The 23481-nt window shown below is 42.1% G+C and overlaps 1 protein-coding gene across 1 annotated transcript in view; it reads left to right on the top strand.

The window, feature by feature from the left end:
- DPP6 (dipeptidyl-peptidase 6) overlaps positions 1-23481 on the top strand; it is a 259976-nt gene that overhangs the window by 90382 nt on the left and 146113 nt on the right. The window contains exon 3 of the mRNA XM_010585970.1: positions 377-475. Within this exon, the coding sequence (XP_010584272.1) occupies positions 377-475 (99 nt within the window). The remainder of the gene's footprint in view (positions 1-376; positions 476-23481) is intronic.

Genomic DNA, 23481 nt, shown 5'->3' with positions numbered 1-23481 from the left:
GATTTCAGAATAGTCTTAGTATTAAGTAGCTTTAATATTCTTTGGAATAGTCAGCATTATGTAGCACTATGACACCTATGGGTCATGACATTTAAAATTTGGCTTTATCGGGTTATGTCCAAAAATGTGCAGTTTGGACCATATCTTGGTCTTTTTGTAGTTGCCGAGTCCAGGCATATGTAACCAGGAGTTTTCTGTTTGTGAACCACTAGGTGGTCCTTATAACATTGACAACGGGAAGGGGCTTATATGTGACAGAAATCTTAATGTGGACCATTTCTGAGTGAGATATGAAATGGCCTTATTCTCAGTTGCTGTGCTTTCAGATACATTACAAAGTTGAAGTAATGGCAGTTTGCTTTCAAATGTTTTACAGTTGAAGATAACAGCTTGTCTCAGAAGAAGAAGATAACAGTGGAAGATCTCTTCAGTGATGATTTCAAAATTCACGACCCAGAGGCTAAATGGATAACTGGTGAGTGAAGCATGAATGTGTCACAGTGTCTTTGCTTTGCTTCCTCGCTCTCTGGGCATCTCTTTTTTATTTTCTTCTTTATGCCTCCTGTTTTTTATTTTGCTCCTGAAATTACAGAATCAAGGAGTGGTTGGGATTGGAAGGGACCTTAGAGATCATCTTGTCCAACTCCCTGCTCAAGCAAGGGCAGCTAGAGCTGATTGCCCAGAACCATGCCCAAAAATTCAATCCTCAAATTCCTATTCCAGCTTTCTTCCTGATAAATATGCAAACACCACTGCTCTGTTATTATATTTTTTTACTTAAGGCTCTCCAGTAGGCATTGAAAACTGCAGCCTTTCTCCCAAAATGCTTCCAGCATTCAGTAGGTGATGTAGCACATGGTTGGAAGAAGTGGTTGGAGCGCTATCACAGTCATTATTTTACCATAAACAAAACTTCAGGTTTATATTCCCTCATCAAAACATTTTTTTTTCCAGTGGAGAGGTGAAGCACTGCTAAGCAACAGGCAAACAGTCGTCCAGCGGCAGCTGGGCTGGTGCTTGCACACAAGCCATGTGCTCTTTTTATCCTCTGCTGCCTTTTATTTTCTAGTCGGGGGAAAACCAAATAATACTTGAATTAATGCATGTAGTATTTGCTGGAGTAGAGCTGTTTGGGGGGATGTAGATTCCAGCTCTCGCTGGAAATTGCTGCAGTCTGAACAAGCTTTGGCGAAAGTAAAATGATTTGTGGTATGCCATTTGTGTAGGTTCCAGTCCAACTCCTATTATCACTGAAGTTATTAGTTTTTCTTTTGAATTTAATGCGGAACTGGATCAAATCCTTCCTCGTGTTTGGCTTTCTTTGTCTGTTATGCCCATTGGGAACCATTTTAATACCTGTAATGAAAAGAGAGAGTGTTAAAGCGTAGTGTTGAATTAACACGTTCCCCAGCCGCCCTCAGCACAGCTGTCTCCGACTTCTCCCACCAACTCAGCTACAGGGGAAAGCAATGGTGGACGATACGCACCTTCACAAACACACCTGCCGATGGGCAGGAGCTCTTTTTCAGGTTGTGCAATCTGGGGCAATTTTGCTCCCCATAACCACTCTCTAGCAATAATGACAATGGAAATATTAGCTGCATTGCAGTTCAGAATTATTTGTCTAGCCCCCCTTTTTTAGCACTGATATCCCTAATGGCCCTAATGAAGGAAGGAGTGTTTTATGGAGACCTTTACTGCCATTTTCTTTATTTGCTAGAATATGAGGGAATGATAATGAATTAAATAAACTTTTGCAGGAACAGAGAATGAAGTATTTTCATGGAGCTATGCATAACATCCCCTCTCTGATGAGTATAGCTTTACATGGATGTAAGGCATATTTTCCACAAAACTGCAGTCTTCTGTGAAAAAACAGTATTTCCCATGTTTTTCCAATTATGATCACATACTGTTGCCTTATACACTTTTATTAAGACTCCAGTCTTGACATGTTTTAAACTCCATCCCCCTACCCTGTGTAGTCTCACTGACTCCAGCACAACTTAACATGAGTCTTGCCTGATCGGAAATTACTAAAATATTGTTTCTGAAAAGGACAAAGCACAAAGTAGTATTGTGCAAACATGCATAGATAATTTAGAAGGACTTGTTCTGTTGCTGTGCTACTAATACCATTGATACTGGTTTTAATATGTCTAGAGAAATTTTATGAAGCCCATAGATATTCTGTAGATTTACCCAAGGGTCACTTCACATTTAAGGGCAAGACGCTAATCTGCAATGTCATTCATCCAAGGACCCAAAGCCATTTTACAAAGTTAATTACTTTTCTGCATTATAGTTGCTTTTCACAGCTTTCTCTAGCTGGCTAAGTGGTGAAATCTTGATTAAGGTCCCTGATAAGCAAGATGAAGGACCAATACCCTGATTCCCAAGCACACATTCTTATTGGTCTCTTATTCTCAGTTTTTAAAATGCAAATGAAAGACTCTGAAAATGCCTAAGCCAAACTAATAAAACTTAGTATAACAAGTGTGCTGGAATGCCTTAGAAGAAAAATTGCATATTTAACAATTGCATGTTTAAAATTGCATGTCAGCTCCCAAAATGAGTTGATGTTTTGTGGGCAATCCACACAACTGTTAAAATACAGGTAGCTGTTGTCTATCCTTCTTCCCCTTCTTCTCCTGTTAATTATATAGCAAAATATCATGGTCATTCAGAGAGCTGCAAAATTGAGTCCTCTTGACTCTTTAACGCTCTATTTCCTTCCGTTCCATCTTCATTAATGCAGAAGATGGGAGTTCAGTAGGCTCACCAAAGATGAAGCGTGTTGCATGTTTAGGAGTATTTGAATCATGTGAGGGATTTGCTTCCAAAATAGTTCAGTCAGTAAAATTTCTGTGTTCTTCCCCATAAGGGAGGGGCTGATTCAAGCCCTCTGATGGAGTAAGGTCTTTCCTTTGACTTGAGAGAGTCTTAGAGCAAATGTTAAAATAAAAACTAAAAAAAAAAAAAGAAGAAAAAAAGAAAAGTATTTCTGTTCAGGACAAAACTTAAAAATATGCTGAAATCTAACTGAAATTGATGGGATGAGCTGATGTTTTAAGGATTTTCTTGATTTGCAGTGGGCAAGTGAAAAACAATGTATTTATGATCAATAGCTCTGTCATTCCATTGATTTCAAAGGAGCTAGGGGAAAAAAAAAAATAACAGCGGTCTCAAAGCTGGCATAACCATACTTCCAGTGCAAAGATTACAGGCTTTTGTGGGTACGTTTGCATCTTTTTTATTGGAATTGCAATTAATTTTACTTTAGTGAGAGATGTGCCAAAGATGGAACTTTGAAGCTCTTAGAATTTCTGTGATGCTACCTGTGATTTCAAATTCCAGTTTGCTTTTTTATCCAGTGATTTAGGGAGAGGAAAGAATATTTTGTTTAATTAGCTGCTACTTTCAGTGTCTTCTATTGCCCCAGCTATTGCTGTTGACTCAGTTAAGATCACTCCGCAAGGGAGCAATGCACTCATAGACCAGAACTGACTGCTCCAGAGTTTGCTTCTAGTTCCACTTCTAGGGACTGCTATCGCTTACATTTGCCCTGTAGCATAAGTAAGCGCTGGATTTTTTGTGAAGGTTTCACTTTCCAGGACCACTTAGTATATAGTGCTACAGTATAGTATAGTAGGTATAGAGCAATGGAGTACAGGAGATTTGAGATTGTGTTGGTGATCAAATGGCACCCCTTTACCCTGCAATCCAAGTGCAAAGAATCCGAACTGCGTCTCTGTTCCAGCCCCATCCACCCCGTGCCTCCTCCTGCGCTCTTCTGCTCATCGCTTGGTGCATCGCACCCTGTGCCATTCCATTACCATCCTCTGTTGTGAACTTCCCTTTACTGTACAACTGTAATTATGTTGTCCATATGCTAAGCATGCATATGAACTCCAATTAGCAGCTCATTTTGTACTGTGTATCTGAAATGTTGTATTTGGACGTTTCCTCATTTGCATATCCTCCTCCATACACCGTCAGGAGTGTCCTGTGCCGGCCTTTCGTTAGCCCTCTTGCGGATGACAGATGGCCCGCTCGTTAGTCTATTCTCTAACTGCTTAGCAAGTCTGCTCTCAAGCTCCACATTACTTTGTAATTAGGCTTCACAATTACTAGGCTTTTCCTGTAATTCCTCTCACGCAGGATTTTAGCTCAGGTTTCTGAACAGCTCGCTGGGGTGCTGCAGTGTTCCCATAATTGTGGACAAAAACCAGGATAAAGAGGGGTGCCAGCATTTCGTGCTGAAGAGCAGCTCGCTCATCTGATTTGTCCTGAAAACAACAGTTCATAGTCATTACCTGGCCTGAGAAGCCTGGCAGGTTATGAGTGCTGTCTTTGTGTCCCTATGGAGCTGCAGCGATTGCTATCAGCCGTGAATCTGACCCCCCATTTTGGGTTCCCTGTCCCTTCACATCTCAGAAGCACTCCTCCTTTTTCACGGGGAGGCAGCATCATGCCCAGCGTCAAAGCAAGCAGTAGAGACTGAATCGTAGACACCACTTGCAGAGACTTATGCTTATCTTCTGTCTTTGTACTTAACGGCAAATACATTTTGCTCACATCAAAAGTACTTGGCTGCTGTTGTAGTTAGAAAAACATAACAGCAGCCTAAAATATACTGCTCGTGGTTATTGCAATTGATTGGATGCAACGTGTCGTCATTACTTACTTCTTGGAGGATGTTTTTCCAGCCTTGCTGTTGGCATCTTGGAAGACAGAGTGTATGTAGCAGTGGCTGTTGCCAGGATTTTTGGCTGTGTGTTAATCACTGAAGGCTCCAAACAGGAGCCCATCTTCTTTGTGCTAGACACTGGCCAGACATGGTGAGACACTCCTTGCAGAGAGGTTGTAGCCAAATGAGAAGAATAAAGGTTGAAGTGAAGAGCACAATATATTCAAGCAGTGAGGAGCATTGAAGCACAGGACACCAAAGGATGTGTTCAGGATCATAGCAAGTTGACTTAAAAATATCTGAAAATCAAGCCCTGCTCTCTGAGGTCCCCGCCCACTCGCTTCACGGGCAACACTGGCAAAATAGTATTTATTCTTATCTGAAGAGGAATAGTGGGTAAATTAGCAAAAGGCTCTAAATGACATTTTCAGAAATGGCTCAGTTATTTGGAAGCCTGCCACTCAGTGAGAGCCAGAACCATCTCATGCCTAGCTCGCATCTGAGAATGGCAGCTAGTTTTTTATTTCAAAAGTCCTTCTGAAAAATGCACTAATAACTAATATCTAAATATAATAGAGTAATTCTTTTATCTTTAATACTGAAGCACATATGTTTTGTTGCATGTTTTACTTATAACATCATAGAATCTCTATGCTCTTTTAAAGTCTAATATTGAATTTAATGACCTAGAACTAATAAGTTTTATTTACCATGCTAAAAAAAATCATCGGGTAATAACTGAGGTAATTTATTTCAGTTTACCTTTAGTAATAATGCTTGGATCAACAATACTTGGATAACCCAAATGCCCCCAAGTCTATTCTTCTATTGCATTTCAAATGATGCAGATGGATGTGGAATAAATGAATTATTTATAGTTTGCTTTGCATAGATATTAACAACTTTGCAAGTGCTAATATTTTTCATTGTGAAAAAAGTTTGCATTAAGGTGCTGTTTTGACAGCCCTTAAGACTAAAATTGCCCTGCTAGAGAGCTACAACACAGTTAGCTGGAGTGCAGGCTTCTCTGGGCTGCTTGTGCACGGGCCAAAAGATTGACCAAAAGAGTGACCATTCGAATTGTAAGGCAGCAGGACTCTTTCCGTTGGCGAGGTTGGGCTGTTGGCATGAAAGAAAAACTCATCTTTCTGTTTGTCATCAGAGGAACAAAGTTGTCTTCCTTGGGCAGTGCGGTTTGCAGTCTTGTGCGTCTTTGGGGTCTGCGTTAGGAAGGAGCTACACCTCCGTGCAGGCACCCTTGAACCCAGGTGCTGCCAGATGAGGGACACACATTCACCCCAGTTCCTGTCTTATGTTAAATGAATGGAAGCTAAAAACTGCTCACAGGTGGTTTTGTTAGTGCAAGTCTGGTGAAGGCATAAAGAAAATTGGGTTACTGTATTTGCTTTGTTGCCCACCTTGCTAAACAGAGATACTAGATAATTCATTTCAGTGTGGTTTAAATATGTGTTAAAAAGGCTTGACTGAATGGGCATACTGGTTTTAATGGTTCAAAGAAAACTTGTCCCACTCCCAATTCTTGTGTGCCGGACCTCATACCCTACCTCATGGCAGCTTGTTTCTACAATATTTTCATGAGCACTCTGGCTTTTCAAACGTTCTTGAAACATTTTCTGAGACACACAGCAAGTAACCTGGAGCACAGCACATCGGTTTGTGGTGTTTAAGGAACTTCCAGCTCCAATTGCAAAGAGCCCCACAACCCTGAGGAGCCCTAAGGGTGACCTTACGCTGAGCTAGAGACATGGCACTAAAGGAAAATGCTGTGTGGACCAGGGGAAAATACAGGGCAAGGACTGAAGGAGGCTTTTCTGGGCTAGTGCTTCATGGAAGTGTGTGGCAGTGCTGCTTGCACACCCCCACATGGACATTTTGCTGGGGATGGCCTTCAGAAACCCTCTGTTGTGATTCATGAAGACGTGAATGCTAATTAAATAAGCACACATTGAACTTTTAGATAGTGTAGGTGCCAGTGGAAATGTCCATGTGCTTTAGAGATGGTTGATTACTATTCTTAATCTAAATGCCTTCATGAAGTGACATCGTATGTTGCCAAAGCAGAATAGATAAAGGGCTCACAGTCTGTCATGACTGACACAATGAGAAAGAAGAGAGGAAAATGTTAAACCATTTGAACCATAATTTTGATTTTAGACCCCATCGTGGATCTTCTTCTTCAGAGATTTCTGCCTATCTGTACTCTTAGAGCACTGAAGAGAAGTTGCCCTGCTCCTGCCTTTCAGCTGCTGGGCAATTGTCGAAGTTCAGTAGTGACAGTAACCTATTCACTAAAGACAGGAAACCTGGGAATTAATGGCTTTTTAACATACTGTAATAGGCCATGGAGGAGAGCATTTCTGCCATGTAGCTGTTTTGTTCATTACTGCTAGAGAGAATGAAATGAGAAATCAATTTGGCTCTTTTAAAAATTAATATAGTCTGCAGGAGCAAGCTGGGGAGGAGCTCTATACCTTGGCTTTAGCAGCGCCTCAGTGCCCAGCTTCTCTGCCGTGCTGGGGTACTGGTGGGGCACATGTTCTGCTGTCAGACTGAGAAAATCATCCTTTGCCTTGTACAGCGACTTCTGAATTTAGAGGGAGAAATATACTGGAGAAAAGTCCTGTTTGTGGAAAATATCGCACCCTAGAAAAGCAGGAGTAATGCTGTAATGGTCAAATAGCGGTTTTGTTTGTGAGTTTTTTGAGTAGTTTGATGTCTTGAGGAGGTTAAGATTTTCATATGTGCCTAACCCTACATTTAGGAGCCTCCATAGGTAACCTAATTTCTCCAAAGCCTGCTGAACTCTAACCATTCCCTTGTGTGTCACTGACTGCTGTTGAGCCTCTGAGTCAAAAGTCCTCTTGAGGTACCTAAATATGGCTTTAGCTACTGAACATCTAAATACCCACATGCAGTAAAAAATGGCCTCAGACGCTCAATGCAATAGCTTTATATTTGTTTTGTCTCTGCATCTTGCCAGGTTGAGTGAAGAGTCTGGCCCAGGGACAGGGCAAGTGGCATGAAGGTCACCTGGGAGAAGGGAGATGAAAGGGAGGGAGTGATGAGGGGGACATTGCAGCGTGATGCTGCATGGGGAGGACAGGCTACTGGGAGGGGGGGGAAGTCCAGGCAAGTGGGGAGGATCTTGGGAGTGTACGAGGAGGAGCAGGAGCTGGAGTTGTGCAAAGGGTGAAAGGATGAGAATGAGCCTGGAAATCAGTACTGGGATGTTGCCCGAGAAATGGCTTAATGGCCTAAGATGATGAGCTGGAAAATACATTCAATTGCTAGGGTAATATCAAAGGGAACAATTAGCAAATCAAAGATGGCTGGAAGCGGTGGATGTCCTTGGACTTCACTTCTCCTTCTTGTCTGAGTTCTACTCACACCTATTCCCCATAACTGCCTAATTCTGTTCCCACTCATTTTTAAAACAAAGCAGGAAAAGTAGGCTTCTGCCCACCAGGCAACATGATGGTCACACTCTCACATGTTGGACCAGCAAGCTGGTTTCCTATACTTCTTATAGCCGTTAACAAAAACAGATTCCCCATTTCCCTTTCAAGCCCAGCTCAGCTAAAATTAATGCTTTTCTCTCAAAGTAACTCAGAAGCGAAGTGGTGCCTTGTGCCACGACCGTCATCTGCTAACAAGGAGCGGCTTTGGGGAATAATTTGAATCTGTAACAAGTGTGTGAAAACTAGGAGCACTTGGGCTCCTTTGTGTGCTGTATTTGTTTGCAGATTTGAGGCAAAAATCCACGGGCATTAGGTAGAAGCTGCCCTCTTTGCTCGTCCCCACAGCCGTGCTTTATGTCACACCAAGGTGCACAGCGGCATATCTGTGCTCTGTATTGCTGGTGGTGAATGCAAAGCTGCTAAATTCAGTGCTGGGTCCTTTTACGCTGCCAGCCAGGCAGATGTACTGCAACTGCACCTAGTTCACAGGGGAGAGCCTTTTGATTAAAAAAAAAAAAGAGAACAGCAGGAATGGAAATGGGAAGGAAACAGCACGCTGCCACGGGGAGCGGCTGCATCCATGGGGGACTTTTGAAGATGCGGCTCACATCAGCAGTGTTTCTGCTGCTGGAAGAAAAGAAATGCATGCGGCAGTTCTGCCTACATGCTTAACAGTTTGAATCCAGTTAAAAAAGGATTGGGTTTTTTTCATCTGGTCCAAAGTGGTTTGAAACCAAAACCTGCTGCTCTCAGAGCTGAAGGAAAGGCACTGGTTTTACAGGAGTTTAACTGGGAGAGGGATTAGGTGTTCTCTCAGTGGGTGTTGGTTAAAAATCCAGATGAACAATTAGAGGTACAGTGGAACACTGGTAGACATGCTTCACTGGTTGACACCTGCAAAGCAGGTAACGGTGAGCTCCCAGCTGTCCCCAGCGCCCGGGGAAGGGGGAACTGCTGTGACAAAAATTATCTTTGATAAGCCTTTAAGTGGATGGTCATAATTGCAGCCTGGCTGGTTGAATTTGTACTAAAATAAAGTTGGTTTTTTTTTTTCCTTTGCCTCTTCAGAGGAGTATAATACAGGAAAGAGGAGGGAGTGAAACAAGGAAAGCCATAGTCCTGGGTGACAGAGCAACCTGGACGCAGCAGAGGGTGATTGATGGTCTTCTCCCTTGCCCAGGAGGTTGGCAGTGTCTCACCATGGGAAGGGTTGCTTTGGGAGGGAGTAAGAAATACATTTCATTTAGATCCAGCACTGCTAAGAAAATCTGGGCAGATAGGTGGGGAGCTCAGTTTTGAACTGTACGTAAGGAAGATCAAGAATGAGGGTTTGCATGAACTTGCTGAAGGTTTTCCTAACAATCACGCTGGTGTAAGGGTGCAAAAGTTTTTGGAAAGAAGCACTTGGGAGATGAGTACCTAGGAAAAAACAGAGGGAAGAAAGGAGGTGCATAATTGCAGGATATGCTGGCCAAGAAACACATTCAAGGGAGGACTGTAAAGGGATGATTGAGAAAGGAGAGCTCTTCAGGGTGTCTGGGCCTCTTATTAAGCAGCTGCTCTCGATTACTACATACTGCTGGTACCTTCAGTAGTGATTTCCAGAAAGGTTTATGTCTTTCGACACACTCCATCTTTAGGTGTCCTCTATTCTGTAGGAGGCAACTTGCTTACTTTTTCTTTTTCCTTTTTTTTTTTTTAAACCGAGGCAATTTTCCATTTTTCACACTGCCCTGACCAGTTTTGATTCCTTCTTGAAGATTTTTACTTGGTGCAAAGCACATTTTCCTAACTCAGTAGTTTTCTCTGAGCTTGCTCCACTGCTCTTGGACACTTGTTGAACATTGAGTGCTTACCAAGGATTAATTAGAGCAGTATTCTTCCACTTGTTCCTTTTAATGAACATTAAATAAATATATGCTGAGATACCATAATTTAATAATCTGGATATGGGAAATACTGTATTTCTGATGATTAAAATTTTGTCAGATATTTGTAGCTGAAAATTTAGCAGGCAGATTTACTCATCTAAGTAAGTAAGTCCCTGGTGAGTTTGGATCTCCTGACTGTATTAAGCTGTTGAACATATAAGAAGCAGTACTTTTTTTTTTCTTACAAGAAATAGTACCAGACTTATATAATTCATTAAAAGAAATTTAGAATGAGATAATTATTATTGATCAAGGGAATAGAATTATACTTTAAAATGTAGATATACAAATCTCACATCAGTGAAAATTCAGTTAAGAATGAAAGAGACCAAATGTTTGCCCAGCCCAAAATCCTGTTTCTATGAGAGGTAATATGGGTGTGCACAAGGCCGAGTGAGAGGGCAGCAAACTTCACACGCTTTTTAGATCAGGGAATTACCAGATCCTCTTGTAGTTCTTCTATTTAGTAACCCCATAAGTTTTTCACTTCCAAGTCACTTGCCAAGTGTCCTCCAGAGCCTCTTGCACCCACCATGTCCTTCATCAACTAGTTTCACTGGCCTAAGACCTGTTGCATGAGGAACTGTTTCCTTTTGCTTACTTGGGAACTTGCTCCTAGTTGCTTTGCTTGATTGGCCTTAGATCAGTACCTTGGACCATCCTTGTCATTTCTTGAATGTTTTCCATCTCTAGCATATCATTTTAGAGAGGATGGGATGGGAACTACACGCAAGGATTACATGGGAGTATCAGGGTTGGCTTCTCAAATGTGTTCAAATGATTTGAGTTTCATGGCCCTTTAAGGCAAGTGCATGCATGTAATATAATTTGTTTGACCCCAAAGAAAAGCCAGAAGATTTTGCACTGTGTTAGAGTTAAAATCTATAGGTCCTGGTACCGAATTATACCACACTGAGTGATCACAATGCCATAAAATCATGCGATATAGGTCCCTAGCAGGACTCTTACAGCTTTATGTGAAACCAGCCCTGGGTTTCGCATGCTCTTGAGTTTTAAAACTGATTACTTTGCTGACATCTCTTTCCATTCCTAGTAACAAGGACTAATCTCTGATAGAAAATAAGGTGATCCTGTAAGTGACCCCGAGACAGAAGTGGCCATGCATGCTGAGAAACAATCCCTGATTATCAGAGTATAACACCTCTTAAAAGCCACTTCTAGTCTCATGCTTAGCATGAAAAGAACTGAAGGTAAGAAAACAAGTATGAAAAGAAGAAAGAAGGAAAACAAAATGCAAGGAAAAGGAGAGTGGGAAACAACTCCCTAGAACATTTGATTGATGGAGAGAAATTGCTGAACATGTAACCAGGTTTGTGTATGGCTGGGCAGGGAGTTTGCCTTCACAACACTGCCAGCTGGGTATGATGCCAAATTTTCATTTTGCTACTTGACTTAAAGTCTCAGCTTCTGGGGACAGGTGACTTACAAAAATACTTACTTTGATTCAAAAAGAGAACGAAATAAATCTTAAAATTTTTAGTACTCAAAGGCATTATTAAAATTATAACTAAATGGCCCTTCAAAAGCTAAACATATTTGGAAGATAAATGAAAAGAATCCAATGTTTAATTTCATTAGAAAAGGTATTTTTAAAATATCAGGTTCTTTTGAAGCCTTATGCCTGATTTGTCAATGCTTAAGATTTGTAACAATTCACAAAACCTGCATAATCAGCTTCAAAGCTTTTTCACTTTCCAGGGAAGGCAGATTACAATGGCATGGATAGAAAAAAAGTAGATAAAGTTTAGTAAAAAGACAGTGAGAAATTTCAAAGCTTAAGCCAAGAAGAGAAAAAAGTTTCAGTTCAGAAGCAATTTCCCCATAAAGGGCAAAATTTTGGATCGACTGGATAAATGATGGTTATTTTGGCATGCCTTAGACCTTGTAAAAAATCAGCTGTACATTGCAGGGGTAGTAAATCCAGCAGTTCAAAGAGACTTTGGGCTCATTGCAGATATGTTCAGCATGGTCATTTATGCAGAGTAAGTCAGCCCAGGTGCTGCTTGGAAGTGTTGGCCTTGCCATGCGTGTACTATAGTAATATCTGAATACCGTGGTACCTTCAGGCAGTCTGAGAAGAACCAGCAAGACTTGGACAAACACATAAAATCCACCAAATCTGCCTGGACAAAGCATCCAGAAATTTTTCCAATAGTCTAATTTATTATCACCCTCATCAACACTTATTCTCTGCTCAGCAGTCAATTTTCCTGTTTCCTAGTGGACAAGAGCCCATCCCAAGAGCCCAAAACCTGCTCCTGCAGCTGGCGCTGGTTGCTCACCCGCCTGGCAGCATCAGCAGAGAGCGGAGCCAGCGAGGGCTGAGCTGGCCCATCTGCACCATAACGGGGTTAACGCACATATTCTGGGCCACGTGGAGCTGTTTTCATTGTTGTTTATTATTGCTTCGGTTGATGGACTGGCTCGTTTTACAAGACATATTTCTTGGAAGACTTGTGCATAAGCCAGGACCCTTATTAATAATTTGGAGGTGTCTTCTACTTCCTTATTCTCCTTCCTAGTGGGAGGGCAGGCTGTGAATGGTGACATAAAAAATGTCTTAAAACCGTTTTTTAAAATACCACCAAGAATATATGCATGCATACATATATTTGTTCCATGTGTTCCTTATTTTCCTTCTTCCAGGTTTTAATTTCAGGGGCAGCATTTGTGAGAGTTTATTGTTACCTTTTGGCTTGAAACATTTAGCTGATACCAAACTCAGTAGCATGCATTAGAAATGGCCTTAAAACAGATTAACCTTTAACATTTATTCCCTATTTCTTTTCTATTTTTAATGCCTCACAAAGGAAGATATTTTTTATAAGTAGAGTTATATACCAGTAATTATAATATTCCCTATTTTTTTTCCTAATGGGCACAGAATGGCTAAATTATGAAGCCAGAATAGTACAAGTATGAAAAACAGGAGAGATTTTATTAGAATTCCAGATTTTATATTTGTTTTCCTTCTCCTAGGGCAGGAAACTGAGAACATATAACCAATTTTCTGTTGCAATCAACTTTTTTAGGGGAAACAATATTGGACTATATTCATGAGAGAAAATAACTGAAAATAACATGTTTTTATCCAGTTTGAGGGACATTATCACCTTGATCACTACAGTGAGTTTGGGTTACTCCATCCAAAAAAAGATAGATTGTAGTGGGAATAGACACAGTCCAGGGAAGGATAAAGACCATGACAGAGGCATGGAAATGCACAATAAAAAGAAGAATTGCCTTGAGTAACAAAGAAATTAGGTAAGGGTAAAAAATAAAGAAAAATATGAGGAAGTCAAGTTCTTGTCATTGAATAAGGGCATTCTTTGTTTTGTATGCCATCTGCTGAAAGTTGTCAAGCCATTGAAAACCCATTGAGAAGATATTTTTGGACAAAAGGTTGACCAGGATTCAAGAAAGGACCAGTTATTCTTTTGGTGTAGCCAGTTTTGATCCACCACACTTAAACCATGTGTTCGTATCGGCTCTTTTGCTTGAGCACCTGCATCAGCATGTCTGCCCTCTTAGCAGCAAACCACTGCTGATTCAAGACCAACATCACACAAGGCAGTAAATGATGCATGAGGTTGGTTCCTTGGTGGAGAAAGGAATAGGAATAAGAACAAGTGAAATAAGAAATTCAGGAATCATTTCTGGGGTTTGGTATGGGGGTCCCCACAGGAGCTGGCTAAGGGAAGGGAAACCTATTTACTTAGCTAACACTAATTTTTCCCTCATCAGTTAGTTTAAAGACGATGGGATTGTATGTATAATTGCAAACTGCTCCTCCGATAGCGGTTCCCTTGCAGTTGGGTGTGGGGAGCCTCTGTTCTCCTCCAGGTGCCGTCCCTTGCCAGGTCCGCTGCCCAGCATCGCGTCCAATTATTTATTAATGGTTCTTTGCAAGTGTTGCAAGTGTTTCCATCGGCTCTGTAATATGGTGCCCTCTTGTGACCAGTCCAAAACCAGTAATCATGGACCAGTAACCAAAGTGTGTAGGAAGTTGGATTTCATGTCTTACCCACCTTGGTTTTCAAAAGCCTGAAGTCAGGGTGATGGCCATGGCTCTGCCAGACAGTTAGACTTCAGCACAGTCATACTTTGCCAGACACATCTGAAATTATAGAGTAGCATAAAAGGGATCATGAAATATTGCACACAAAGATAATTAAAACTTTATCCAGAGCTGTATACACAGCAAATTTGCTTGTTAATATACAAAGATCTCATTCAGTCTGTACTGAACTTGGGGTACTCTGCCCACGATAATAATAATGAAAAGGAAAAATCCACTTTATATGTTCTTTCTCTCCACCATGGCCACTATCAAGTGTAATTTGGTCTGGAGCAAAGAGAAGGACGCAAGGAAATACACAGTGGAATTAAGAAAGCAAGCTGTGGGGTCACGTTTTAATGAAAATTTATTCATGGATTCCTTTTTTTCTTGGCGTCAAATGGATCATTACATTTACACGTAACACTTTTAGTTAGACACTCCCCTGTGTGAAGCCAAATAAATGAGGCAACTAAGACCTGGTGTGTTTGGCAGAGAAGAGAGAGGTTGCTGGACGATGCTGCACTGGTCTGGGGGAAAAATGGGGACCGCTTGGAGCAAGTGTACCTGCACGGAACAGGCAAGGTGGGGACAACCAAGCAGGAATGGTAGCTTGGGCTCTCATATGAGCTAGCAACTACCATGGCAGAAGCCCTGGAGGTTTTATACTCCCAGTAAAATCTGTGCCACCGTGTATTTGGGGCTGTGCCACCCACATCGGCCACGTTGTAGAGCTGGGATACACTGATCGACACTACCTGTTGTCTGCACTTTGTTTTGCTGTTTGGATGCGTAGTGAGACCATGAGGAATAGGTGGGGCGTGGATGAAGGCATCGGGGACTCTTTCCTGGGAAATTAGTTGTTTGGGGTTAAATTGCTTTTGACCTGTGCTGAATGTGGGAAGTTTCTGGCAGGGAATCAAAGGGATGAGTATAATCTGGTATCTCCAGCTGTCTGGGCTCGGGTAACCTAAGGGTCATCTGCACTTTTCCTGCTATAACATCTAGGGTTTGAAAAGCACAACTGAACAGGAAAAGAAGATGGCAGAGAATTTTTGAGGAAGATTTCTCAGCTCTGGAATACGTCTAAGTCAGCTCAGTGTGGTGCAAAGTCCCCACACCACTGTTAGTCATTACAGAGAGATAAACTGAGGGCAGTAAGGAACGAGATGTACGTTTTTACTGTTCTTGTTAGGATTTTGCGGCAGTTTCATAATCGGGATAATTTGGCCTGGATGGAGTCAAAACGGATTTAGTCCAGAGGATTTCTCATTCTGTTTTTTCCTAATTGTAGTGTGTCTCTTTTTTTCCCCCCATGTGTCATAGAAGCAGGTAGAAGCAAGGAAGAGGAGTTATTTGAAGTTGAAACAAGTTCTCTGTTTCTCACATGGACTTCAGCTTTTCGTGCCCATGCCACTAAGCCATGATCTGAGCCTACAGGGTTCCCAGATTGGGGCTCTTTGAAGTGGAGTTCAGTCTCGCAAATGAGAGGCAGCAGCAGAATTGTACCTGGTTTCAAATTTGGGACTGAAATTTCAAAGGTGTGCTCTGCCTGCATTTCAGGCTTGGTGCTGAGGTCTTCTCTCAATGAGGTTCAATAAGCTTTTTTTGAGTTTGGATCTTGCAAGATTTGGGATTAGACAAAGAAGAGAAACAGACTGGCATTACCAATTTTTATAGTTTTAAGTTTTCCCAGGACTCAGCCTTCTTCGAGCTTTTGACAAGTTAATTTACAAGCCTGCTAGAGATGCACGTTGATATGGGAATTTTCCTGAGCTATAATTGTGTTTTATTTTACTGGTACTACTGTAAAAGCGCTATATTGGTGCACCAAGTGCAACTGCATTGAGGTGATGAGCAATTAAAACCACTTCTTGCATAATAAAGCACATTCTATCTTGTTGCACTTACTTAATGTACCAATGCAATGTGTTATACAGCATTTAGCTAAATTACAGTAAATCACCTATTTAAAGAAGTTTTCCTTTCAGCCTCTCATGTGAAAAAAAATCCTGGAAACAGTAAAAGGATAATGACCCATAATGCCAGAAAGATAAAAATGGGATTTCACTTGTCTCCTGGAATTAAAGGCAGTAGCAATGTTGTTAAAGGCAAGCTGTTCTCTGTCCCCTGTTGCTCCCTTGCATCAGCATCACAAAGTACAGCAGACTTTTACTTATTTCTGCACTGCAGAGTAGCAAGGCTGAAGAAAAAGGAGTTGCTGGTGGGGGCAGGTGGATTGAAGACAAAAGGCAGGGTGGTGGCAGGGGGCTGTGATGAGTGACAAGCGCCAAGGTCTGCAAGGACCATCCCTAAGGACCAGCTCTCACTCAGGGTGGGGTGAAGCTGTGGGTATGGAAATGGGGTTTCGTTGCCGTTCACCACTCGTGATCTTTGCCTCCCTCTCTTTCTGTTATCCCAGAGCCAGCTTACTGCAGCACCCGGCGACAGGGGATGGGAAGCCTTCCCTGCATTTTCTCTCTGGGAAGCAGCTCGGTATCAAAACAAGCCTGGCTTCTGCTTTGGGAGGGAATTTCAGATTCGGTTTATGGGTACATGCTATAAATACCAAATAGATGCACTGCAGTATGTCTTGAAAGAACAACAGATCATAGTATTAAACGCAGCATAACAATGGTCTTCTTTTCCACCTGAATTTGGGATTGCATCTGTCTGGACACCTGAATAGGCTTCCACTGGGGACTGGTTGTGCTTTTATTTTGCATTATGTTCCACGTGGTTGAGGTTCACAGGCAGTTAGTGAGCGTGCATCATCCTACCATTTGTTGAAAATCTATTCCCTGTGTTTTTCTGAGGAGTAAACCATACCTGCCACAGGGAGTGCAGGTCCTGGGAGGATCACTCTCCTTGTCATGCAAAGGTATGTGACTCCAGTTAGGCAGTTATTGTTCTAAGTGGGTCGATAATCCTGCAAGCCTACTAAATAAGATACAATTTCCCCTTTCATGAAAGCAAAGTAAGAGAAGTATTTCTCTAAACCTGTCTGTGCTCATCCTTCTCCCTGCTCTTATCATGTTCAACCTTTTTCCTCTTCTTTGGTGCTTCTTGTTAATATTTGCCAGTTTTTTTCTGACAGTTTTTATTTCCTCTGTGAATTTACCCTGTTCTGTCATTTTCCTCTCTGCTTCCATTATTTCCCAAAATCTCAGGCTCTGTCTCTCAAAACCAGTCTCTGAAGATAACAGGCCTGTGCTTCTGCTGCATCTGGCAGGATTAAGGGTTTTTTTTAAGGTCTTGACCCCACGCACAGCAGCCTGTTAACCTCAGCTTGTCCTATTCTCTCCCCTGTGTCACTCAGAAAGCACTTTCTTGACAGGAAATCCTAAGTTCTCTACAGTTTACTTTCCACGAGAGATGCTCACGTGAGCTGTGTGGATGACTGCACTTAACGTGTCTGCCTGGTGCTGATGGGCTGCTCTCTCCCCTGGGGCTCTGCTGAGTGTGGGCTGGCTTGCGGGTCTAAATGCTGGTAGTCACAGTGGCAAACACTCCCTGCTGCCGAGCCCACAGCCTGCCCGGGTACCCGGTTCGGTCGTGACGCTGTTCCCACAGAGACATACTGTATTGCAGTGTAAACTGTGTAAACTCCCCCAATCCTGCAAATGTGGGTAATCACTACAAGCCAGTATTTTTTTTTATTTCCTGTGTGCTGCTGTGGATAGTCCAGGTTTGCTTTCTCCAGCCAGACCCTTCTCTTTGGCCCCGGTGTGTGTGTGCTGGGGGTGAGTGAGGGCTGTGACATGGCCAAGCCCACCCGAGGGGAACACCGGCTCCTTTCCCCACCTCTGGTCTCCATCCACTGTGCTGGGGCTCACCTGGCCCTTCAGAAAACTTGTTGGGCTGCTAAGCTAGCTGAGAATTTTTTTCATTTTAATTCCACTGCTTCACCCTGATGTATTTTTCCAAATGAATATAATTGTAGTATGTGCCATTGCCAGTCTGAAAATACCAACTCTGTCTAAAAAAGTCATCTGTCCTGCTGTTGCAACCTTCCTGTCTGTTATCTTATTAGATGGTAAGAGCTAACCAGTTGTGTCTGATTGCTACCTGCCTGGGAGGACTCCAAGAAACCCTCGGCTGGTTCGGGCGCTGCTGTTGCATTAGCAAAGGGGTCTCACCCTGGCTGAGTGCTGAGTGCTGCCCTGCACTGCGGCGGGCAGTGCTGCAGGGCTGGTGGAAGGCTCATCCTTCAGACGTAAGAGAAAATTCTAAAATTCTGACTGCTTTGGGTCATTAAAACCCCCACAACAGCTTTTCTTTTTTGGAAGAGCGTGGGTGATAACATCAGGCTCTTGACTCGTTTCCAGCTGCGGTAATTGGCTTCATTGGGTTGAATAGGATGCGGTGTTTTCACTTCTGGAAAGCTCACAGGACTCTTTCAGGGTTTCTAACCCCGCTGTAAAGCCCATCAGATGCAAACTGCCTGCCAGCTGCCATGGGTCGCTCCTGAGGTTAGGTCTAGCAAGGACCTTCCTCCAGCAGCAGGGATGAAAAATAACAGCGCAGTGCCCCGTCCTCTCTTGGTGGCCCCGTGACATTCGCTGTGCCAGCGCAGAGCTCCATCCCAGCAGCGCACGTGGGCCCGGTGCGATGTGACCTCGGTCCCCGCGGAGCGACGCGGGCTCGCTACCACGGGGCACGCTGCCGTCTGCTCTCTTGACGCGGCATAATTTGTTTGCCAGCCTTGCCAGTCATGCTGGTATCTGGAGGCTCATTTATCTGAAATGGTTCAGAACAACTTCAGGACTTACATTTCCTTTATTCACCAATCTCCCTTAATCTTAGGGATTGAGGATGATAATTCCCCCGATGCTGACTTTCATCAGACTAAGACTCATTCAATTATGTTTCACGTCTGTTGATCTGAAACTACAGGACTTGAGAAGTTGTCTTTTCCTCTAAGTCTGTGGCTCTAAATGACTGAAGCTTTCCTAACAGTCCTGATACTACCTTCTGCCTTTCATTAACTCTTACGGCTGACCTGCTGCATGTGAATGATATAACCTTTTTTCTCTGCTTTTCATTTGTCAGTTGCTAAACTGATAGAAAATTACAATTTCATTAAAATTAAAAATATTTTTTTTGCAGATGGATTTAAATTCTTATTCTTTCCCATCTTTTACCGCATAGTTCTGCTTTCTGCTTTCCATAATCTGTGACAAATAATGAAAATTCTCAAAAGCATGCGGGTCCTGCTATTATCTTATAAACCAGTTTCTCATCTCTGATAGCGCGTACTTACTTAGTCTCATCAGAGAAGCTGCACAGCCATAAATTCACGAGCACTGACGCTAATGCAAATCTGTGTTCCTGCAGCTGGATGTAATTCTTTCATTTCCTTTGCATCGCCAGCACTCAAACTTACTCCTTCTAGAGGCAAGATTGTCCCAGACCTTCTTGTCCACTGTGATGAGCTATTTAGTCTGGTGCCCAGTCTGACACACAGTAATGTAAAAACAAGCTGTGCTGGCTCAGACAAGTGCTCCTCTAGCCTAGTATTGGGTCTCTAACTACGGCAATAGCTGATGCTATGTTGAACTTGAGCCTGGCCCCTTTTAGTGGTCCATAATGAAGCAGCCCTGCATCAGGGATGAGAGATGATATATCCTGCCTACTTCCTTTAATATCTGTCAGTTTATCAGTTGTCCGTGAATTTTTGTACTCCCTTGTTTTATATCATGGCAAATGAACCATGCTGTCTTGCTGTCTTGATGGCGTCCAGTGTTTTGTTGGCTGTTTAGGCTGCCTCTGCATATTGAACTGATGATTCAGGGTCCTCAAATGATACCAGTGACAGCCTCATGATCTTTCTCCTGAGTTTTCAACTGCCAGTTCTGGGTTCAGCATCACGGCAGCACCAGCGGGCACGTTTCCAGAGACCCCGTGCCTTTTCTGATGGTAGAACCTTGGAAAGGGTTGGCCAGGTAGCACACCTGAAAATGCAAAACCTGCATTCGGGCCACAGTGCGTAATGCATTATTCTCTTAAGAAAAATCCTGTTGTTTTGTCTTGCTTCACTCTAAACAAGAGGCCAGCGGGCAGAGCTGCCAGGCGAAGCAAACCCACGTGTGTGCTGTTCCTGGCGAGGGCTCAGCGACTGCAAGGGACATGAGCTCCCTGTCACAAGATCTGTTTTCTCTGTGTACTTATTTCCTGACTGAATTTAAGAAAGATGTGTACAAAGAAGCTGGGAAACTCTGACACTGCAAATATATCATTGGTCTTGGGTTTTCGGATTTCACCCGTTCTGCTTAGCAGGTTTTTTAAAAATTACTGCCAAGGCTCCCTCATTCCTTTACACTGACTCTCTACAGCACCAAGGCTGCTCCGTTATTTCTAGTAATCACTGCTTTTTGTAATCAGTCACTTTTGTAAGCGTGACTGCATATCTGTGTCTACACTCACAGACACATAATATATTCTACCAACCAGACAATTTCCTGGAAGTTGAAAGAGGGGGAGGAGTTGGCGAAGTGAACTCTGCTGTTGAAGAAATGGAATAAATGGCTTTATGCCTGAAAGTTACAATTTTCAGCATCATTTACATTGAACACCAGCCCCAAAGAAAGGCAGGTATAAAAAATGAGATGCAGCAATGACCTTTATCAGCTGTGGTGACAACTATAAATCAGGCTGCAAATTCTCATCAGCTCGCTGGACAGAATTCATTACAGACAGAGGTTGCTGCATTGCTTTTTGTCTTTGATTGAGGCATGTCCCATTTAAATAAATGCTCTTGCACTGGAACTAATCACACACTTCAAAACAGAAGTCCAGGAATATTATTCATTGATTCTTTTGAGGACTAAGATAATACGACTTACAGACCAGCTAAACCTCACAGTGTTTTGCTTGGAATATAATGCAGATCAATTTGTTCTTCTCTTAAGCAGACCAATTTTCTGTTCATTAATTCAGATGCTGTGTTGATGGCTTGTATTGAATATAATAGCAAGATTTACAGCCCTAACAAATCAGCGCTGCTTCATTTATTCTTCCTTATTCATACCAGAAGTACATGCAGCAGATTAGCACCTGATTTTAAACTTGTTACACTTTAACAAATAATGGGAAAGTCTTTCATCTCCTGCTTCCAACTCTGGAGCAACTTCTATGTAATCATCTTGAAGTTTCACAGTTTGTTAAAATGTTATGTTTTTTTGGAGCATGGGGAGCAATAAAAGTTTAGTAGCAATGTCATTACGGGCAGTAATGTAACTTCCACGCGTTCACGCAATGCTCAAGAAACAGCTACCAAATATTAACAGCCTCACAGACTCATTAGATTAATAAGCTACTTTACTTGTGCACTGAACTTTGAGCTGAGTTTCATTGCTAGTTTTTCCTGTAATTAGGAAATATCCTGAGAGGCTTACAATTATCCAAATGCTTTGGTGGCCATATTTAAAATGTGATTTTTCTGTCTAGAACTTAGTATGTAATTGGAAAACATTCCGTGTTGTTGACATAGGGTGATTATTAAAGCAGTAATCTTTTTCAAAATTTCTGATAATTAGGTAATATTCTGTCTCTCAGTTTAGTTATTCCTGTTATTTCTAGAATACCTGAAAATAAGAATTTGGACTGTATATTTTCCTCATATAACAAATGATGCTTCACCCATGCTTAATGGCCTAAGCATGTAAAGGCATGGTATGTAGGAAGCATTGATACCTTTTATCGTATCACTTCCCAAATTGTTGGCATAAAGGCATTTCTTAAGGATCTGGACACAGAGGCTAGAAGTTAAAGTTGTAAATAAGTCAGTGCTGGATCAGACCCCAGAGATCATCTCTTCTGGTGTCTGGCCCCGGACAAGAGCAAATGCTTAGGGAAGATTTTAAAAAGCAGGTGAATTTCTCAAGATGGTAATTCAGGATATGCTTCTAGTCCCTTGCAATCACAGGTTCAAGGGCTTAATGGAAAGTGTCTCCCCTCAAGACCACAATCTTTGGTGGATTTTTCTTCCATTTTTCTAATTCTTGTTTGGACCCACATGCAGTCCTGGCACCCCCTCTAGTCTGAGTCTGTAACTTCCACAGCTTGTTTGCCTTCTGCATGAAGAAATAATCTCTTTTATTTGTATTGAACCTGTCACTGGCTGGTGTCTTTTAGTGCTTCCCAATATTTATTTCGGAAAATGCAGGGAACGAGCATTCATTATTTATCTTTTCCATGCTGCTTATGACTTTTTTGACTTCTGTCCTAGTTCTGTTCAGTCAGTTCTTTCCCAGGTTTAAGAATCTTAGTTTGTTCAGTCATAAATTCTATGAAGCAATATTTCAAAGTCCTGAATATAATCAGGCATGCTTATGAAAATGCCGTGCCGTTGGACAACACTCCAGAACTAATGACAAACTTTTAATACTGTCAAATCCAAACAGAAACTCTCTTCACTATTCTGCTCTCAAATGCAAGTCTTAATCTAATTCAGATCCTGCATTTTTTTATTCAGGATTGAAGGTGCTGATAAAATTTATTCCATAATTAAAAGAAAGAGATGCTTTGAGAAGTTTGCCTATGAGTCTGAAGGGCTGCTGCTGTGATTTGGACACTGAGAATCTTAAGTCTCTAACATCTTGTTGTCTGGAGACGATCATCCATATTGCAGCAACAGTTTGGCCTCACAGAATCTGATTCATCTCAATCTCAGAAAAGATTTTTTCTTCCTACGCTTACATATAAAACTGTGATATGTAGGAGATGACTGTTTTTATTGATCATAATAAGTAGAGTGTGGAAGCTTTTCACCTGCACTTCCACTTTTACAAAGATGGTTAATGACTGTGATGAGGATTGTCATCACTACCTTAGAAATAAAAGACTGAAACATGGATAAGGAAGGAGTATGCTGGGTCTGTACACCAAAGTTTTGAAAGAACTGGGTCTCTGGGTCCAGCGTTGTCTTCAGCAGGTTACGGGGAGCCAGGCACCGCGCACCTGTCTGTGGTTACAATGTGCTTGTACGGACCCTGTAGGATTTAAACTCACCTTTGACTCATGCCAGGACAACCCATGGGTAATTTTTAACCATTCGTGTGGCCCTAACACTTGTGGGATGCACCATGGTAGCCACCCTGGGGTGGCCACAGTGAGGGTAGGCAATGGGGAATTTTTTCCCTAACGGAACCTGGAGGCAGAAGTTTGGAAGGATCCATCAGTTCTCAATCTTAGTTTAGCCAGGTTGCTAAAACTCATTAACCCTACTCCCGTGTCAAGAAAAGCTGCTGAATCTTTTAATGGCAGTGCGCTTGGGACTTAACGTTTTATGTTTTATCTGTG

Source organism: Haliaeetus leucocephalus, unplaced genomic scaffold, assembly GCF_000737465.1.
Source record: "Haliaeetus leucocephalus isolate CR32 unplaced genomic scaffold, Haliaeetus_leucocephalus-4.0 Scaffold0, whole genome shotgun sequence".
NCBI classification, from domain to species: Eukaryota; Metazoa; Chordata; class Aves; order Accipitriformes; family Accipitridae; genus Haliaeetus; species Haliaeetus leucocephalus.
The sequence above is the reverse complement of the archived record's forward strand: the minus strand, read 5'-3'. Positions and strand labels throughout refer to the sequence as shown.